The 20041-nt window shown below is 40.8% G+C and overlaps 1 protein-coding gene across 1 annotated transcript; it reads left to right on the forward strand.

Moving 5' to 3' along the window:
* The first annotated feature begins 1227 nt into the window (after positions 1–1227).
* On the forward strand, positions 1228–19225 carry COX7A2L (cytochrome c oxidase subunit 7A2 like). The gene is made up of 3 exons (XM_020803726.3): positions 1228–1534; positions 14237–14368; positions 18349–19225. Exons 1-3 carry the CDS (start codon positions 1463–1465, stop codon positions 18490–18492), a joined length of 348 nt encoding a protein of 115 aa, XP_020659385.1. The 5' UTR covers positions 1228–1462; the 3' UTR covers positions 18493–19225.
* The last annotated feature ends 816 nt before the right edge of the window (positions 19226–20041 follow it).

Here is a 20041-nt window from a genome sequence, read left to right on the forward strand (position 1 = left end):
CACATTTAGGTGTGGATCTGGCAGGTGGAACTCCTACAGTGGAGAATTTTGGGATTTGGAATTTAAAAAAAAAGAAAAAAAAGAATGGCACATGCCAAGTGATGCAAGAGATATGGACGTTCAACAAATCATGGCCAATTTTAACTTCTTTGTTAAAAGTGAGCTTCAAAATGGGGGCTGCAAACTCAAGTCAAGAGATGTAGGTTCCAGATTCTACCTCTGCAGATTGGAATGCCTTTCCCAATCTTATCAGATAGAGTTGCTAGTCATTCAGTATCCTTGCCTCTTGCCCTATGTTGAAACATGTTGGGGATAGACATAAATGTGGCCAACCTCATTTTTGGAGTTGTTGGTAAAAAAAAAAACAGTGCTTTTTGAAAAACCAGTTCTTTAAATTGGTTGGATAGCTCAGTATGTTAAATGTCTGGATGCTGAGCCAGGACTTGGGATTTCTATTCCCCAGTATGCTACTTACAAAAAGAGTCAACCTGTGAGCTGCAACTACTGACAAAGGCCCTAATACTTCCCAGTAGACATCTTCCAAATTCTCCTGGTGAATAATACTTGTATATCAATGATTTAATACACAATTCTTGAATAATATTATCATAGGAATAATTTTGTTCCTTGCTGCCCAGCTGGGGAACCCAAGTGATTCATCTTTGCCCGGGGAGGGGGGGCATGCAATCAAGATTGCACAGTAAGATCTTTCTATATCCATTAAAAAGCAAGTACTAGCATGCAGGAAGCCAAATTGCTGTTGTAATTCTAGAATGAACTCACAGGGCAATTGCTCACTTTGGTGCGACACTAAAATTAAGGCATAAAGAAATGGACCGTGATCCTTGAAAATGCTTATTAAAATGAATCTGTTAACCTTAATAATCGGTCCTTCCTCCCCCTCTTTTTATGGGATGCCAAAACATGGGCGGGGATTCCCTAAATGGGAAAAACTATAAAAATCCTAAAATTCTCCATTTTTCCTCCTATGGGCGTCTCTCAGTTCCATCCTGAAAGAATGGAAAAACTGAAATCCCACCGAAAAGGCAATGGCAGTGAGACTCCTGTCTTCATCCTAAAACTATTAAAAACAAACAAAAGAAAAAAAGAAAAAGAAACGAGCGCAGGCGCAGAAGAGCTCGCTTCTCATGATGCCTATAATAGTGCCTGTTTAAAGCCTTGCTTTTTTGGAAGGCAACAAAAAAAAATCTTCAAAGAATTAATACACTGTATCTTCTGTCCCCGACAGGAAGAGAATGCTTGGCCCGGCGCAACGCGTTCACTTTGAGGTCAAAGTCTTTTCAGGCACTGCGCAGGACTACTCAAGGGGCTTAAGGGGAAAGGACGTCGCAGGAAAAGGTCTTTTCCCTCGTGGGCGTCGCGACCGGTTTCTTGCGCTTTAGCTACGCTGGCGAAGTGGGGCTCTGCAAGCGGTGCGAGGGGTCGGTCCTCGGCGGCGGCCATGTATTATAAATTCAACGGCTTCACGCAGAGATTGATCGGATCCGGCGCTTCCGTAGCCTGCTCTCCACAGGTAAGAGGGAGCCGCGCGTGCACGTCCCGCGGGGAACCTTGACCTTCACCGCCGCCCTTCCTTCCCTGGTGGAGAGAGGGCGTTTGGACCGGTCCCTGCGAGGTCCGTTTCTTTGGAGGCGAACCTGAGACTGAAGAAAGGAAGCAGGATGGGGTTGGGTTGCAGGTGGTTCTGGTGGTGGTGGAGGAGCAGCAGCAGCAGCAGCACGTGACTCTTACCCTTGACTTCTGTGGCCTGAGCTTCTTGACCATGGCTGGTCGAGGGGGGGGGGGGGAGAGTTCGGCCAAGTGACCTTCCAGGAGATCTTTCAGGCTTCTTTTCGACTTGTACTTTTCAACACCCCTGTTTGAAAGTGATCCGCAGGCAGATGCGTTGACAGATTTTTATTTTTTTATTTTTTGGACTTCTCTTCCCAGACCAAGGACATTCAGAAAGTTGCAGGCCAACAACATGTGGAAACCCAACCACTGTTCCATTTGAAAAACTGTTTAGTCCCAATCTAAGTTTAAAAAAAAAAAAAAACCCAAGAAAGCAAACCAAGGATGTTGAAGTTGCTTGTCAACAGCTAATGCCTGGACATGAAACAGTTAAACAAGTGCTAAAGTCAACTGGTTTCCCCCATATCTCACTATTGTTTATTTATTTATTAATTCCATTTCAAGGACGGGGCGTAATTGTGTTAATCTGTTGTAGGAAATGCATAAAAAATTATGCAGGATAAAATGATTGTGTTACAGTTGTTGTAAACTTGTGAACTTCAAACTGCTTCATCAGTTGTTTAGGAAACATAAGCAACCACTTTCTTGCTCAGTCTGTCCAGGTACTGACAATTGTGACCTTTTATAATTCAGAGTGGATTATTTTTAGCCCTACTTGGAGATGTTTAATACCATTTTCAAGTACTAATACAGTCTGACCCCACACAGCTTGTGAAATTATACTAATGAGATGTGCTGACGGTATCGTCCTAACTTCTGATGAAGTGGGTAAGAGTCTACAAGATCTTAAGCCAAATGAAACTTGTTAATCTTTCAGGGGCCACAATGACCTTCAGTTTTTATTGTTATATTTAAAACCTGCTATTATTTTGACAAGAAAGAGATTTTATTTATGTATTAGTTATATTGATACTTTTCCTCCAGTAACCTCACAGTGGAATATATGGCTCTCCTCCTTCCCATTTTATCTTCAAAACAACTCCAGAGGTAGATTATACTAAGAGAGACACTGGGTCACTTAAGTGTATTTCTTGGCTGTATCTCTGAAGTCTCATTCCAGCATTCTAATTACTGTAGCACATTCAGTCTTTTCACATATGAAATTTTCTGCTGTTTGGTTTTCTGATCACGTATTTCCCTTAATGCCACCCCGTCTTCAGCACTGCAAAGTTGAACCTTAGGGAGAGACGAACACTGGCCAGGGTTGAATTCAGATCTTCACAGATCTATGTGTTGACCTTTGATAATGATTATGAGGGTGATTTCATAAAAGTGAAGTCTGAGCAATGAAGTACTGTATGTATAAATAAAAAGACCAGGGGAAGCATTTGTTAGAGCAGTGGTGGAGTAAAACTAGCATAAGAACAGAGTGCCAGCATTGGTGTTAGAACATTACATTGAATGGCCAGCTGAACCTACTAGAAAAGTTCCATGAATAAGCTTGTGTTATGCAAGGTAGATAACTATCACTATTTGCCACCATACCAACAGCCCCACCTGATATAGAGATGAATTGTGCCCATGCTGATGCTGTAAGCCTCATAGCAGCACTGTTATCTGGTCCCTCACGTAAGATTAATACTTGACATTGTTATAAGCAGATCTTCTTATAATTACATGGCATTTTTTTTAAAAAAAAACCCTTTGTTAAAGGATAGCTTTTAAAAGATGGGAGTCACAAAGATTATATTTGGTTAACTAGCAAAACCCAGTACTGTACTTCCCAATTAATTGGAAAGTAAGAAAACCAGATTTACTTGCTCAGTCAGACAGATGGCAAATATTAAGAAAATGTCAGATCACTGAATCTAAGAAGGTTCAGATAATGCTGTTAAAGTGCACATCTCTGAATGCATTAATGTTTTAAATCAGGCTGATACAAGTAAGTAGACCAAGACCTTTTCTCTTTTCAGTTTCGGTGAATGCTGGACTCCCTAATTCCAACTCAATTCATGTCTATTTAATTGCAGAGCTAAATTCCTCTATAATTTACTTGTCTGTTCTAAAAGGCAGCATCAAATTTTAGATGTTTTAGAAAACTCAGAATAATTGTCTATCTGCCTGTGTTTTGCAGATATGTACCATAGTCAGGAAGGTCTCATTATAATCCTTAGACTTTGAGATTTATTTTCCTAGCTAATCCACTACAAATGGAGGCAAATGGAGACAATTTATCATTTTTATATTGCAAATTACTGAGTCATACGGAATTTCTAGTCAGGGTTGACTTTTCAATAGTTTTATTAATTTCTGTCAAAATAAATAGATTACCACTGGGATTACTAAGTCTGGACTGTGTGATCTTCTTTATAAATCTCCACATTGTTTGGAGTTATCACGTATTGTTTAATATTTGCATTTGTGGTGGGTAAAATATAGCCTATGGGCCACATTTGGTCCCCTAGATCAGTGGTCCCCAACCTTGAGCCTCCAGATGTTCCTGGATTACAACTCCCAGAAGGCTTCACCACCACCTCTGCTGGCCAGGATTTCTGGGAGTTGAAGTCCAAGAACATCTGGAGGCCCAAGGTTGGGGACCACTGTCCTAGATCATTTTGTTTTGGTAACAACATGCCACGTATGCCCATCTCAAATACTTTTTGTTCCCTGTTTTGCTTCTGGAGATCAGAGAGGCAGTTTTTGTATTGTGTATGTACACACAGACATACACCAACACCATTGGTGGACATCCATGCACTTCCATTTTTGATATTTTGTTTTTCCAATTTTTGAGGCTTACTGGGCCATAGGAAAAATCGTCTTGTGAGGCACCAAAAATCTTGCCGGACCCATTCGTCTAGTGAGTTTTTCGTCCGGCGAGGCAATTGTCATGCGAGGTACCACTGTATTTAGAAAAAGGCCAGTAGCAATGACAAGAAGAATATTATAACATTCCATTGCTTTCTGGATGGGGAAGAACTTATCATGTTGACCCACTTTTTACTAGTCTCAAGTTTCAGAACTGCAGCATGCTTTGTATAGGGCTCCCCTTGAATGATGTCATGGAGGCTTCATGCATACATCTAATGACTCTGGCTGCAATTCATGAAGGCTCATAACAAGCAAAACACATCTTTAAGTCTTTAAGGTTTCCCAAGACTCCATGGATTGCTGCCCCTTCATGGATTGCTGCCCCCTTCATGGATTGCTGCCTTGTCGTGGCGAAGGGGCTTGAGCAACTCAGAGAAGCTATGGGCTATGCCGTGCAGGGCCACCCAAGACGGACAGGTCATAGTGGAGAGTTCCGACTAAACGCAATCCACGTGGAGTAGGAACCGGCAATTCCACTCCAGTATCTTTGCCAAGAAAACCCCATGATCAGAAACAAAAGGCTAAAAGATATGACGCTGGAAGATGGGACCCTCAGGTCAAAAGGCATCCAACATACTACTGAGGAAGAGCGGAGGACAAGTACAAGTAGCTCCAGAGCTAATGAAGTGGTTGGGCCAAAGCCGAAAGGACACTCAGCTGTGGACGTGCCTGGAAGTGAAAGGAAAGTCCGATGCTGCAAAGAAAAATATTGCATAGGAACCTGGAATGTAAGATCTTTGAACCTTGGGAAGCTGGAGGTGGTCAAACAGGAGATGGCAAGAATAAACATTGACACCCTGGGCGTCAGTGAACTAAAATGGACAGGAATGGGTGAATTCAACTAAGATGATTATCATGTCTACTATTGTGGGCAAGAATCCCATAGAAAGAATGGAGTGACCCTCATAGTCAACAAAAGAGTGGGTAAAGCTGTAATGGGATACAATCTCAAAAATGATAGAATGATGTCAATACGAATCCAAGGCAGACCATTCAACATCACAATAATCCCAAGTTTATGCACCAACCTCCATTGCTGAGGAGACTGAAATTGAACAATTTTATGAAGATTTACACCACCTTCTAGAACTGACACCAAAGAAAGATGTTCTTCTCATTCTAGGGGACTGGAATGCTAAAGTAGGGAGTCAAGAGATAAAAGGAATAACAGGGAAGTTTGGCCTTGGAGTTCAAAATGAAGCAGGGCAAAGGCTAATAGAGTTTTGTCAAGAAAACAAGCTGGTCATCACAAACACTCTTTTCCAACAACACAAGAGGTGACTCTATACATGGAAATCACCAGATGGGCAATATCAAAATCAGATTGATTATATTCTCTGCAGCCAAAGATGGAGAATCTCTATATAGTCAGCAAAAACAAGACCTGGAGCTGATTGTGGCTCTGATCATCAGCTTCTCATAGCAAAATTCAAGCTTAAACTGAAGAGAGTAGGAAAAACCACTGGGCTACTCAGGTATAATCTAAACCAAATCCCTTATGAATGCACAGTGGAAGTGAAGAACAGATTTAAAGAACTAGATTTGGTGGAAAGAGTGCTTGAAGAACTATGGATGGGGGCTCGTAACACTGTACAGGAGGCAGCAACGAAAACAATCCCAAAGAAAAGGAAATGCAAGAAAACAAAGTGGCTGTCCAAGGAAGCCTTACAAATAGCAGAGAGGAGAAGGGAAACAAAATGCAGGGGAGATAGGGAAAGTTACAGAAAATTGAATGCAGACTTCCAAAGAATAGCAAGGAGAGACAAGAGAGCCTTCTTAAATGAACAATGCAAAGAAATAGAGCAAAATAACAGAAAAGGAAAAACCAGAGATCTGTTCAGGAAAATTGGAGATATCAGAGGAACGTTTGGTGCAAGGATGGACATGATAAAGGACAAAAATGGAAGGGACCTCACAGAAGCAGAAGACATCAAGAAGAGGTGGCAAGAATACACAGAGGAATTATATCAGAAAGATTTGGATATCCCGGACAACCCAGACAATGTAGTTGCTGACCTAGAGCCAGACATCCTGGAGAGTGAAGTCAAGTGGGCCTTAGAAAGCCTGGCTAACAACAAGACCAGTGGAGGTGATGGCATTCCAGCTGAACTATTTAAAATCTTAAGATATGATGCTGTTAAGGTTCTACATTCAATATGCCAGCAAGTTTGGAAAACTCAACAGTGGCCAGAGGACTGGAAAAGATCAGTCTACATCCCAATACCAAAGAAGGGAAGTGCCAAAGGATGCTCCAACTACCGCACAATTGCACTCATTTCACACGCTAGCAAGGTTATGCTCAAAATCCTACAAGGTAGGCTTCAGCAGTATGTGGACCGAGAACTCCCAGAAGTACAAGCGGGATTCCGAAGGGGCAGAGGAACTCGAGACCAAATTGCTAACATGTGCTGGATTATGGAGAAAGCCAGAGAGTTCCAGAAAAACATCTACTTCTGCTTCATTGATTATGCAAAAGCCTTTGACTGTGTGGACCACAGCAAACTATGGCAAGTCCTTAAAGAAATGTGCGTGCCTGACCACCTTATCCATCTCCTGAGAAACCTATATGTGTGACAGGAAGCAACAGTTAGAACTGGATATGGAACAACTGATTGGTTCAAAACTGAGAAAGGAGTACGACAAGGCTGTGTATTGTCCCCCGGCTTATTTAATTTATATGCAGAATACATCATGCAGAAGGCTGGACTGGAGGAATCCCAAACCGGAATTAAGAGTGCCAGAAGAAATATCAACAACCTCCGGTATGCAGATGATACTACTCTGATGACAGAAAGTGAGGAGGAACTAAAGAACCTTGTAATGAGAGTGAAAGAGGAGAGTGCAAAAAACGGTCTTAAACTCAACATCAAAAAAACTAAGATCATGGCCACTGGCCCCATCACGTCCTGGCAAATAGAAGGGGAAGATATGGAGGCAGTGAAAGACCTTACTTTCTTGGGCTCCATGATCACTGCAGATGGAGACAGCAGCCACGAAATTAAAAGACGCCTGCTTCTTGGGAGGAAAGTGATGACAAACCTTGACAGCATCTTAAAAAGCAGAGATATCACCTTGCCAACAAAAGTCCGAATAGTCAAAGCTATGGTTTTTCCTGTCGTGATGTATGGAAGTGAGAGCTGGACCATAAAGAAAGCAGACCGCCGAAGAATTGATGCCTTTGAATTGTGGTGCTGTAGGAGGCTTTTGAGAGTCCCCTGGACTGCAAGGAGAACAAACCTATCAGTTGTAAAGGAAATCAACCCTGAGTGCTCACTGGAAGGACAGATCCTGAAGCTGAGGCTCCAGTACTTTGGCGATCTAATGAGAAGAAAAGACTCCCAGGAAAAGACCCTGATGTTGGGAAAGTGTGATGGCAAGAGGAGAAGGGGACGACAAAGGATGAGATGGTTGGACAGTGTCACCGAAGCAACCAACATGAATCTGACCCAACTCCGGGAGGCAGTGGAAGATAGGAGGGCCTGGCGTGCTCTGGTCTATGGGGTCACGAAGAGTCGGACACGACTAAACGAACGAACGAAGACTCCATGGAGTTTCAAGTGGTGCAAAATATTGCTGCCCCTCTTTTTATGGTCATAGAAAGATACAGTGGTTCCTCGCTTAACGAGTGCACCGTAGAACGACGAAATCACATAGCGAAGAGGTTTTAGTGATCGCAAATGCGATCGCATACCGATGGCCCCTATGGGCAAAACTCGCTTTGCGATGATCGGTAAGCGTTTCGCTTACCGATATTCGCAAAGCGATGCCCGACGATCAGCTGTTTGGCGGTTCCAAAATGGCCACCGGAAGCCCCGAAATGGCCGCGCGCAGTGTTTTCGTGCCCTCCCCTCGCTTACCAAGGGCGCGAAAATGGCTGCCGGCTATGGGAAAACTTCGCTGAACAGTGAGTTTTGGAGCCTATTGGAACGCATTAAACTAAGTTTAATGCGTTCCAATGGCTTTCCCCGTTCCGTTCAGCGATGTTTCGCCATAGCGAAGGTTAATCCAGAACGGATTAACTTCGCTATGCGAGGCACCACTGTACAAGTTGTTAGACCATTGCAGTGGCTGCTGGCTTGAATCTGTTCCAATTCAGAGTGCTAATTTTGATTTCTGATGCTTTCATGGGAGCTCACTACCTGGGAAACCAGCTGTTCATGTAATTAGCCTGTTGGCCATCTTCACTTTGCCCACCATATAGCTCAACCCATTGAACATTTCAGGGCTCTAGAGCACTTCTGGGGGCAAGAGCAGGTGATGAAGTCCAGCTCTGTTAACCCAGTTGCAAGTACCTAAGTCTGGGCCTAAATGGGATAAATAAACCGCCCAAAACATTTGAAAAAGAAGTTCTTTAATACTTTAAACAAATAGCATACTATACATGTAAAACTAAAGTTCATTTTGCTAAGGTGCCTAGACTAGAGTTCCCTTGCCTTCTTTCTTACTAGCAGTCTGTAACTAGTAAATTTGTGTGTGAATAAATACCACTGCGATCTGGAGGGTTGCTGTTCCCTGAAATTTAAAGATGTGGTGCCTCAGTGGCCATTTTTAACTCCCCCTCTATTTTGCTCAAGTCTTCTTTCCCCAGCTTCTTCTAAGTCATTGTTTCTTAATCCACCCCTATTTTTTTCCCTTGCTTTCAGTAACTTGTCTTTGGGCTCCCCTTATCTATAGCCTTTGAGACACTTTTCCTACACATCCTCCTGCTCCCTATCGTATTTTCAATTCCTTTCCCTCTTCCTACCTGTCACTGCCAACTTAAATGCCTAATGATATTGCTAAGCCTTGGTTTTCTCCTATTCGGGCTGGCTTCCAGCATCCCTAAAAGAAAATCCATCTCCTTCCTCTCCCCACCTCTATTGTGCTTATATAAAAAAAATCATTGGTTGGGTAAGAAAGAGCTGAACACTTGTTTGCTACATTTAAAAAATATTAATAGTTTTGCATGAAGTTACATTGACATATGAAAAATGTCCTTGATTGGCAGACAGCTTAATAGATGAACAAACAAAAAGTAATTAGCAGGCGTTCATCCTAAGCATGCACTTATTAGTCTTGTTAAAATGCAAATGTAATGCTAAACATACTGTGTTAACATTTGCTGTGTGGAATAATAAGGTAGAGAATTCATTTGCAGGTAATTCTGGTTGTACTCTGCACCCTTTTTACTTCAGTGTAGATCTATTAAATTCAATGGAGCTGCTGAGAAGTAAGTGTGTTGTGAGTTGCCTGTGTATGTGGAGCAAAGACTTTGAAAATTAATTTCATCCTGGTTTTTTATAGTGTTGCTTGATGGCTTAAATGAAGACACTGTGTTTTGAACATAGCTTATTGTTCAGCTCTTAATTGATTCCTCCCTCCTCTGGAATATATATAAATATATTCAAAACTTCTGGGAAATAAAGGCTAAATGTTTTGCTGGCTATTGCTGAAACTCCCTGTTCCCATTTTCTCCTGCCTGTATCAGCAGGTCAGCTCCCACATCTGTTAAATTGCCTATATTAAGGCTGCAGTTCTGTACATACTTACTTTGAGAGCATGTCTGATGAGATGTAGTAGGGTTTACTTCTGTGTAAGTCTGTACAGGAGAAAGAGATAGAGTGGCAGTAAGCTATCCTTTTTAGTAAAACCTAGCTGCCATCCTCTCATTCCTCTTCATGTTCTACTGCCTTTTTTCTTCTCGTGGTAAAAGCTGTGAAAGTGTACACTGAAATAGAAAAGTGGGGCAAGGAAGTAAGACCCCCCCCTTTTCTCCCATAAGTACTAATAAGACACTAATTGGAGGCCACTCATTCAAAATATTGCATTATGTTGAAGGTGCATAACACCACACAATTTAAGAACTGCTAGATAGCTCAGAGCCAGAGGTTGGGAGTTCAATTCCCCACTCTGCCTCCCTGACAGTGGCTGAACTTGATGATCCATAGGGTCCTTTCCAGCTCTGCAGTTCTAAGGATATAAAGGGTGATAAAGGATAAGGAACTAACCTCTAGTGTTAGAGTTGTTCTTGTAATGATCTCCAGCAATGGGTCACTTTATCCTTAACATGAAAGGTAACTTTCATTTTGAGTTGAGAAAATGAGGTGTTTCCAGATTCCAAGCCTGGACAAATGTGCCTGTTAAATAGAGATGCTTCTTCTATGTCAATGGTTCCCAGCCACGGGTAACCCAGGTGTTCTTGAACTGGAATTCCCAGAAGCCTTCACCACCAGCTGTGCTGGTTGGGGTTTCTGGGAGTTGCAGTCCAAGAAAATCTTGTTTACCAAAGGTTGGGAACTACTGCTGTAAGGCCTGTTTCCAGTGGATGATGGGTCAGGCTGTCTTACTCACCTTTAAATTACGGTAAATTTTCTTTTATGCAACTTTTCCTTCCTCAAGATTTCTCAGGAAAGGACACTTGGCTCCTCCTATCTTTCCTGTTCGCAAAACATGGGAGATAGATGAGACCAAGAGAGACAATAATTTTTTCCAGAAGTCACCCAGTGAGCTTCATCGCTTAGTGGGGATTTGAACCTGGAATTTTCCTTTTCTAGGTTACCACTAACTGCTTCACTATACTGAACGCATTCATGCTTTTCTGGGATGCGAAAGGTAACCTAAACAGAGATATCAAAGATACTCTCCTTATTTGGAGATTTATTTTTCTGGCTGTCCCTTTAAAGAGGCGGGGAAGAACAGAGGGATTCTATTGGAGGGAGGGCTGTTTTCACTCCAGCATGAGAAGCTTCACATACCAAAACACCTAGTAATGACTTGAGTGCTCAAATAATGTCATGTGTGTAACAGGAACAATCCTCGTAACAATCCTGTAAGGTGGTGGATCAGTATTATTTTCCATATAGTGCTCAATGTGCAAAATAATTACAAGTTCCTTTATAGGAAATCTTCTGCCACACATGGCGGACATGAGACTCGGATTTTTTGGTATACATTGTGCTGCTAACTCTTGGGTGCCATATACCTTTGAGACAGTCTCCAGCAGCATAACAGATAACTTCTGGCTCTTGTAGAAATTGGTTCTTATCTTGAGTGGTACATATTAACGATCTTGGGTTTTATTTTTACAACCAGGAAGATTTTTTATTTATTTTATTTGTATCAAGTCTTCCTCCCAAAGCTGAGACTCGGAGTGCTTCACCATTTAATTTAAAGTAATTTGAAAGCACATAAATTTTAAAAATACAGCACCCACCTCCTGTTGAAAGCTTATTAACATCTAATTTTACTTCTGCATTTTGGGAAGTTTGTCAAACTAATTTTATTTCCTCCTGCTTTGGCTTAGCTAGTCAACAGATTCTGATAACTATTTGGTACTGCCTCTGTTCCATATCTGAAAATCCTAAGGAACAGACTATGAAGAAAGACCATTTTCAAGTTGAGCTGATGTCATCAAGCAAAAGGAACAATTATTTAAAGATTTGCCAATCATCCTTTCAGTACTGGAGGAAGCTTTTACAAAGTAGGCAGTGAACTGGGTAATAAAAGAATAGTCTCATAAGTATGGGGAGGATTCTGTGATATATCATTTTTTTCCTGCAGCCTATGTTTGAGCTTATGGGTGGGTTTCAACATGGTATATGAGTAATCTGGTAAGAAAGGCCAGATTGCTCACGAAAATGTTTGAGCTTGCTTATGGGTTCAAATGTAGGTTGCAGAGAAAATGTGAAATGTCAGAGATATCCTGCCCATACTCATAAGCATACATTAAAACCAGAACACTTTGTAGTAGTAATAAAATAATACAGAAGCAGAAGTAACTTCATAATAATCAGTCTTTTTGGTGGGGGAGGTTTTGCTGCCTTTCCTTGGAATGCTGTAATAGTGCAACCACAGATCACAATGGACCAAGCGCTGTGTCACTTTGGACCAGTTTTTTGCTATGTGCATGTAGTATCACATGGGGATCTAGACTTCGAAGTAGTCTTCGGTCTAGATGGGCGTGGTATACATTTAATAAATAAATAAATCCAGCAGCCTGCCCCAAATAAAAATGACCTATAAATAGGTGTCAGGTGAGTTTGTATGAGGAGAGGGTGGTGTCTGCATTCTTATGGATATCAGGTCATAAAGACCCAGAGCATTGGTTCAGGGCCAGAAATGGATCATCAGCCAACTCATTGCAAAATGTTCCTGATATAGTCAGATTTTTGTGTGAGCAGCTTTGAGTTGATATGAAAAGACAGAAAGCATTTGCCATTGCTAGTTCTGATTCACATTCTTTTCTTTATTTGAGTCAGAGTTTTGCACAATTTTAAATTATGAACACATGGAATATGGGCAAAATCAAAAACCAGTTAAAATGTCAAGACAGAATATTTTTGACCAGAAGCAGTCAGAGCATGAGATACGTGAAGAAACTTTTCTTCGACTTCAGCCATTGTCTAATGGATCAGCATCCATGAAGTGGGTGGGTTTGGTACTGTTTTGAGAGGCTCCATCTGTGTCACACTTTGATCCACATGGACAGAATACACAGAGAGCAGTTTCTCTCTCTTCAGAATGTCACTTTCCCAAGTTAAACAGTAGGTGGGTGGAGCTGGCCTGCTCCTGAGTCTGCATGCAAGCTCCACATACTTTGCAAATGCTTGGATCGGGCGTAACTAAACTGCAAAATGGTGTCTTGTGTTAATACAATAGTCTTCTTCACTATCTTACTTGATTTTCTCTGGGGGAAAAGTGATTTTTCTACTGTTCCTTACCAATGGCGCACTTGCTGTAATGAATCATCCTCTGCTGGTAGGACAGAAGAAGGAAAACAGGCACATTTCAGGGTACAGTGGGGTCTCTACTTAAGAACGTCCCTACTTAAGAACAATTCCACTTAAGAACAGCTCCATTTGCTAAATTTTGCTTCTACTTGAGAACAAAAATCGAGATAAGAACAGGAAAAAAAAACTTTCCTGCTCTTTTTTTAACCTTAGGTCATCTTAGGTTAAAAAAAGTTCTCCCCCTAGTGGTAGAGTACGTATTAACCAGCTTTGCATTAGTTCCTATGGGAACTAATGCTTCAATGTACGAACGCACCTCTACATAAAAAAAACATCCAGAACGGATTAATTGGTTTTCAGTCCATTGCTTCAAAATTAGCTTCGTCAGAAGTGCTTTTAACACTGTTCCCTGACCTAAGGGGAAAAAAAAGAAAAAATCCCCCTCTAGTGGTAGAAGGCGGAATAGCAGCTTCCCATTAGTTTCTATGGACGGAAAAGAGCAGATACGGATTAAATGGTTTTCAATGCATTCCTATGGGAAATGCAGATTCTACATAAGAACTTTTCCACTTGAGAACCACCTTCCAATACGGATCAAGTTCTTAAGTAGAGACCCCACTGTACTGGCATTATGATCAGTACAGCCAAAATTGATAATTTTGTGTTTGGAGAAGTGAGCAGTAGTTGATCTCACCCAAGTTACTGAAGTGTGCTGTCTCCCTTCACTTTCTGGTAGAACATGCACATGATTTGCCATTTGCTAGCTGCTTCATGGTAAAAGACCTGCAAATAGTTATTATGCTTTTAGTATCTTCTTTGCAGTCAGTGTTGAGGCTATTCAAAGTCAGGCCTGATATATTTTAGTTCTTATCATCTCCTGTTGGCTTGCCACCTGTTTGCATGGGACACAGTTGCCAGATAAATTCCTAGTTGTACAAACAAGTTTAATTCTTTTCTTTACAAAGGGATTCAAGCCAACAGTATCTGTGGAGTCGTCTCTGATATCTGCAACATCGACAAGACCTACTTTGGAAAGAACGCCACCAGTTCAAGGTTTTATTAGAAGCAAAGCACCAGAACTACAGAAGTTATATCAGGTGAGAAGTGTGGTGCACCAGACCCCCTAAAGGGCCACCTGGCACTCGGTCAGAGAGTTCTACAGGCCACTTACCTACCTTTTTCTTGACAATTTTGTGCTCCTCCCTTCTTCTTGACATTTCTGGCTATTAACCAATTAGCCTGTAGAGGCTCTACCACTTTCCTCCTTCCCTTATTCCCATGAGAGTCCAGGTGTTGTTTATCTCTTCTCCAATTAGCTCGGAATATTGAGTCTTCCACGGGCCTCTCAATTCGGCCTTCATCGCTATCTTTGAATCAGGCTGTAACGATCCTCGGGGAAAGTCTCTCATGGCACTTAGAAAAACACATTTATTTATTTATTTATTTATTTATTTATTTATTTATTTATTTATTTATTTATTTATTTATTTATTTATTTCATTTCTATCCCGCCTATCTGATCATATTAGACCACTCTAGGCGGCTTACAGTAAAAACAACAATGTAATTTTAAGACTTTACAGCAGAAACGTAAATAAAAAAATAAAGAACAGAATAAGAAAAAAAAAAAAAGATCGTCAAGGGTTTTCTGTTGGGAAGGCCCGCCTATACATCAATGTTTTTAGTTGTTTCTTAAAAATGCCCAGCGAGGGAGCCGCGCGAATCTCAGGGGGCAAGTTGTTCCAAAGGCGAGGAGCCACCACCGAGAAGGCCCGGTTTCTGGTCTTTTCCTTTCGGGCCTCTCTCGGCGTTAGGCTCCTCAGCCTTATCTCCTGGCTCGCGCGAGTGACACGGGTAGGTCTAGGTGGGAGAAGGCGTCTCTCAAATCATCTTCACACAGAATCTGTCTGTCTCCATCTTACATTTCTCTGACTACATATCCTATCATCATGACTTGAAAAAACCCAGCATCTGATAATCTGAGTAATATTTTGAACTTAGTCCATCTCTAGTTGCCTAAAATGCCTGAAATCAGCATTTTTCAGAATTGTGGCCTGGATTGCATTTTCCTTGCTTGATAAATATCTCTGGTCCTACTTCCAATTTCTGTACATTAGTACATTCAGAATAGCATTCAGAATAGCATTCTGAATGTACTAATATATTTTTTTAAAAAAAATCAGCATTATTGATTTACTTTTCTACAGTATAGCTGTTTCCTATGTTCCTGTAGGTTGTATATAGCCACATTATGCACCAATAATTAAAACCTAATGTTATGTTCTTATGCCTCTGTTAATGAATATGCCTCTGTTAAAGAACATACTAATGTTATGTTCTTATGCCTCTGTTAATGAATACAAATGTATTCTGGCCAGTTACACTGGACACACTATAGCAATCTACAGTTTGACTTTAGTGAGATTTAACACTTGAGAATATTGAATAAACTACTGGAGCACTTGACATGAATGTTCAAAAAGTCCTTGTTTTGAGACTGTTGGAAAATAGTCAATTTGAGTTCTTCAAGGAAGTCACAGAAAAGCCTTCATGTGTGTCTGCTTAAACTCTTAAAATTATTGATGCAAGATGAGAAACAAAAAATTAAATCTGACAGAAAAAGGTAAGAATCCTAAATTAACCCAACATCAGTGACTTGCATGTAAGGACAACAAGAACTAGTGTAATATATTCTCGAAGGCTTTCACTGCTGGGATCCGATGGTGGTTGTGGGTTTTTCAGGTTGTTTGGCCGTGTTCCGAAGGTTTGTCTTCCTAAAGTTTCACCATATTTTTCAGCTGGACATGAAATCTTATTTCATGAAACAGAAGTACTGGACAACACCAGCAGTCATTATGTTAGACTACACAGGGAAGCCATTGAAATCCACAAACATCAGCAGAGATTCAGCAATCCTGGCTCCCAGCACTGAAAAATATAGCCTGCAAAAAGTCAACAAACTTTACCCAGCCACAAGGACTGGTTATGATTGCACACAAAAGACCAGCTAACGACACCCATCAATTTCAATGACAGATAATCTTTCTCCCTTATCACAACAATACACCCACAACAAAAAACATGCTGGTCACCATTACCACACAGTCTCCTGAAAAGGGCAAAAAGCTGATCCCACAGCTACAAATACTCAACTTTCCCACACACTACACCAGAACACAGACAGAATTATAACTCCAGCCCTATGAAGATGCTAGCCACAGAGACGAAACAGGAAAAAAACCTTTGGAACACGGCCAAACAGGCTGAAAAACCCACAACAATCAACTAATATATTCATTGAGAGAAATAGAAGGAAAACAGAAAGACAAAAACAAGAAATCTCTTCCTTTTAATAAGATTGAAGAGATCAAAGGGAAATTGAAGTATTTGAAATATGCTGGAATATTAACAGGAGAGAACCTTATTTGATCAGGATAAAATAAAGACAAGAGGGAAGTATTGTATTTAAGAGCTATACAGAAAAGATATAAAAATGACAGATCCCTCAGACAAATTATTTGATGAATAATTGGAAATTTTAGAAAGTAAAGTGAAAGCTGCCCTCAAAACACTGAGGAAACAAATCACCAGGAATAAATGAGATATCAGCTAAAGCAATTGCAAGCTACAGAGATGGAGTGCATCAAAATTCTAATAAGAAAATGCAAAAAACAAAAAAACAAAAACAATGGCCAGTGGAATGAGAATCTGAGCAGGTCATTTAATGATGAGATATTTTGGATGTCATTAATTGATAGTTACCATAGGTTGTAAGTAACATGATGTTGTAAGTAACAGTGACATTATGAGACTATTCCGTAGCATGCTGTTTGGACTGCTGTATGAAAGAGTAGTGCAGATTTGATGTGATGACACACTAAATAACAAACATATGACTACAAGCAAAACTTGGCAAATATGAGCATCACTTTCTTTCCCATTTCCTCTTCCATAAAATCTAGATTTGATAGTTGTGTCATTACTGGTAAGGATCGACATGCCATGCCTAGAGAGGAGTGCTTAAACCTTTCCCCACCCCCGTTATCACTGTGGAAGACAGTGTATCTGCTGAGGAGAGGTCCTGTGCATGTCTAGGCTATCCTCCAGATATTTTCAAGGTTCTGGCTTGTGTGGAAAGCTTATATAAGAGAAGAAACCTCTCTCTTCCAGATATGTTACTTTTTATTTAGAGAACATGCTGATGTTGCAGGGAAAGGGCTTGGGCTGTAAAGCCGCCCAGAGTAGATTTGTTTGAATCTAGATGGGTGGGTAAAAGACAAACAAACAAATAAGATTGGGTTTCCTCTCTAAGCATGGTAAATCTATGTCAGTAAGAACTGAGCAGTTCTAAGGCAGAGCAAGGAGTGGGATATTGGGGATGGAGTGAATTTCCCCTTACAACTCACCTGGATGATATCAGGAATGTGCAACCATGGCTCTGCTGTCATTAGGTCCTTGGCCAAAGAACCAGCTGGACCTTCTCCATCAAGTTTTTTGGCCAAGTGCCCAGCTTTTCTGTTTTCCCATTAGGAAATGGTTATGGCACAAAGGCCTCTCTAAGCACTTGCCAGCACTGGCTAAGTCCAGCCTTCAGAGATGCCCAGTGCCTGAAAGTGCTGGCTTCACTAAAAGCCATACCCTGTCATAGCTTAGCAAATTTGGCTCTTTAAACTACAACTCTCAATATCCCCCCTACAAGATTCTCAGAGTTGTAGTCTGAAAACATTTTTCAGACTCTCTAATCATGCACTACTTGCTTGTTTCCTGCCTAGTTGATTTCAGTAGGCAGATATCATGCAGTTCCAAGAGCGTATTCACAGAAACAATTAAAATTGTACCTAGATATTATTTGTAGAACAAATGTTACAGTGCTGAATATTGTGCAAAATATAAGATTTGGTGTTTCTGTAGCAATAGATTGCATGGCTTGTTTCACAGTTTGAAGATAAACTAGCTGCCCATTCCAGCTTAAGAAATATTGCATTGCCTTCTCTCTGCACTGATGCTTAAGTAGCTTACTTGTGATGAAAGTATGTGTATGCTTTTTTAATGCACATATATATTTTTTAATCAACAGAATGATGGTTTGCGAGTACATCTGAAACGAGGCCTTCCCGATCAACTTCTCTACCGGATCGCTATGACACTAACAATAGGAGGGACCATCTCCTGTCTGATAGCTTTCTACATGATGGCTAAACCAGAAAGAAAAAAGGAATGATACCTGATGAGTAGGGACTGATAGCTATCCTCTGGAAAGAGAGCTTGTATTTAATTGCCTATCTTTACCCTTAATCATGGGACTGCAGCAAATTCTTGAGATTCCATCTAGAGACTTAAAACATGTTTAGGAGAAATGTGACTGTTCAGTCCTTTGAAAAATAAGAGTAAAGTTAATCCCAGATTTTGGGCGGGGGGGGGGGAAGGATAATTTCCTATTTGGTTTTTCAAATTACTCTTCACCACCCCATCAAAAATAATTTTGAAAGAGATGGCGTCAACCTGTGGAAATTCCTGACAGCAAGGCCTGACAGGTTGATTATGGGAAATGGAATGATATCATTGTTCCGTATCTTAGCATCACTCTCTTGAGCAAAAGGTTGACAGTATGCTGAATTACTACTGAGTCTGTCCTAAATAACAAACAAATTATTTTTCTTAACAGTACTCTTCAAAATTTAATATTTGTGCCCCTTCTCAAATTTACAGCCTGTGGTTTTGAGGAATCATTTTGAGCAAAGAGTCATGTTGTTCCAGCCACTTGCTAGCATTGTGTTCTGAAGATCTTTATTTCAATCTCAGTTATAGACCTGCAGGCTTCATTAGTTTTGCTCTTCAAAGTGGAGTGTGTTCGCAGGTTCCATGCAGCTACCTCTAACACCACTATGATTCCCTACTTCTCTCTTAAGTTGTGTTCGCTTAAACAGTAAAATAAAGACAACTATACAAATGCAGGACCCTTTCAGGTGTGTTTGTCTTTTTCTTTTATGGATAGTAGGGAACACATCTTGATATGTTAACTTATACATATTAAGTATGTATAACATATTATAACTTAATATGCTAACTTCCTGCTACATCAGTGGTACAAAGATAATGAACTACAGTGGTGCCTCGCAAGACGGGCGCTCCGTTTAATTATGAATCTGCATTACGACGAGGTTTTTGTGATCGCAAAAGCGATTGCAAAACGACGTTTTGAATGGGGGAATTTCGCTGCGCGATGATTGGTTCCCTGTTTACAAAATGGCCGCCGGGTGCTCAAGATGGCTCCCCGCTGTGTTTAGGAGCCATTTTTTGCTGCACAGGCACCCGAAAATGGCCGCCCCTATGGAGGATCTTCGCTGGACGGTGAGTTCTTAGCCGATTGGAACGCATTAACCAGGTTTTAATGCGTTTCAATGGCTTTTATTTTCGCTTTACGATGTTTTCGTACTTCAGCGATTTTGCTGGAATGAATTAATGTAATGCGAGGCACCACTGTACTTGAATATAACAAATGATTCACAGGCCAAAATCCTGTTGCTTAGTTTAGTAAATTGCACTAGAATAGGCCCATTAAATCAGTGGGAATTTTGAGAGTCAGCTCCTTCATAAGCTCCATCGATTCAAATGGGCCTACGCTAATTAAAGCTTACTGTGATAAAGATTAAAGCTGAAAAAATGTCTGGAGGCTGAAATGCACAGATATAAAAGACAAGTCTGATGCTGCACAACACGTACATTTGGAACATGGATTGTGAGAATTATGAACCAAGGTAAACTGGAAA

Source organism: Pogona vitticeps, chromosome 1 (genome assembly GCF_051106095.1).
Source record: "Pogona vitticeps strain Pit_001003342236 chromosome 1, PviZW2.1, whole genome shotgun sequence".
NCBI lineage: Eukaryota > Metazoa > Chordata > Lepidosauria > Squamata > Agamidae > Pogona > Pogona vitticeps.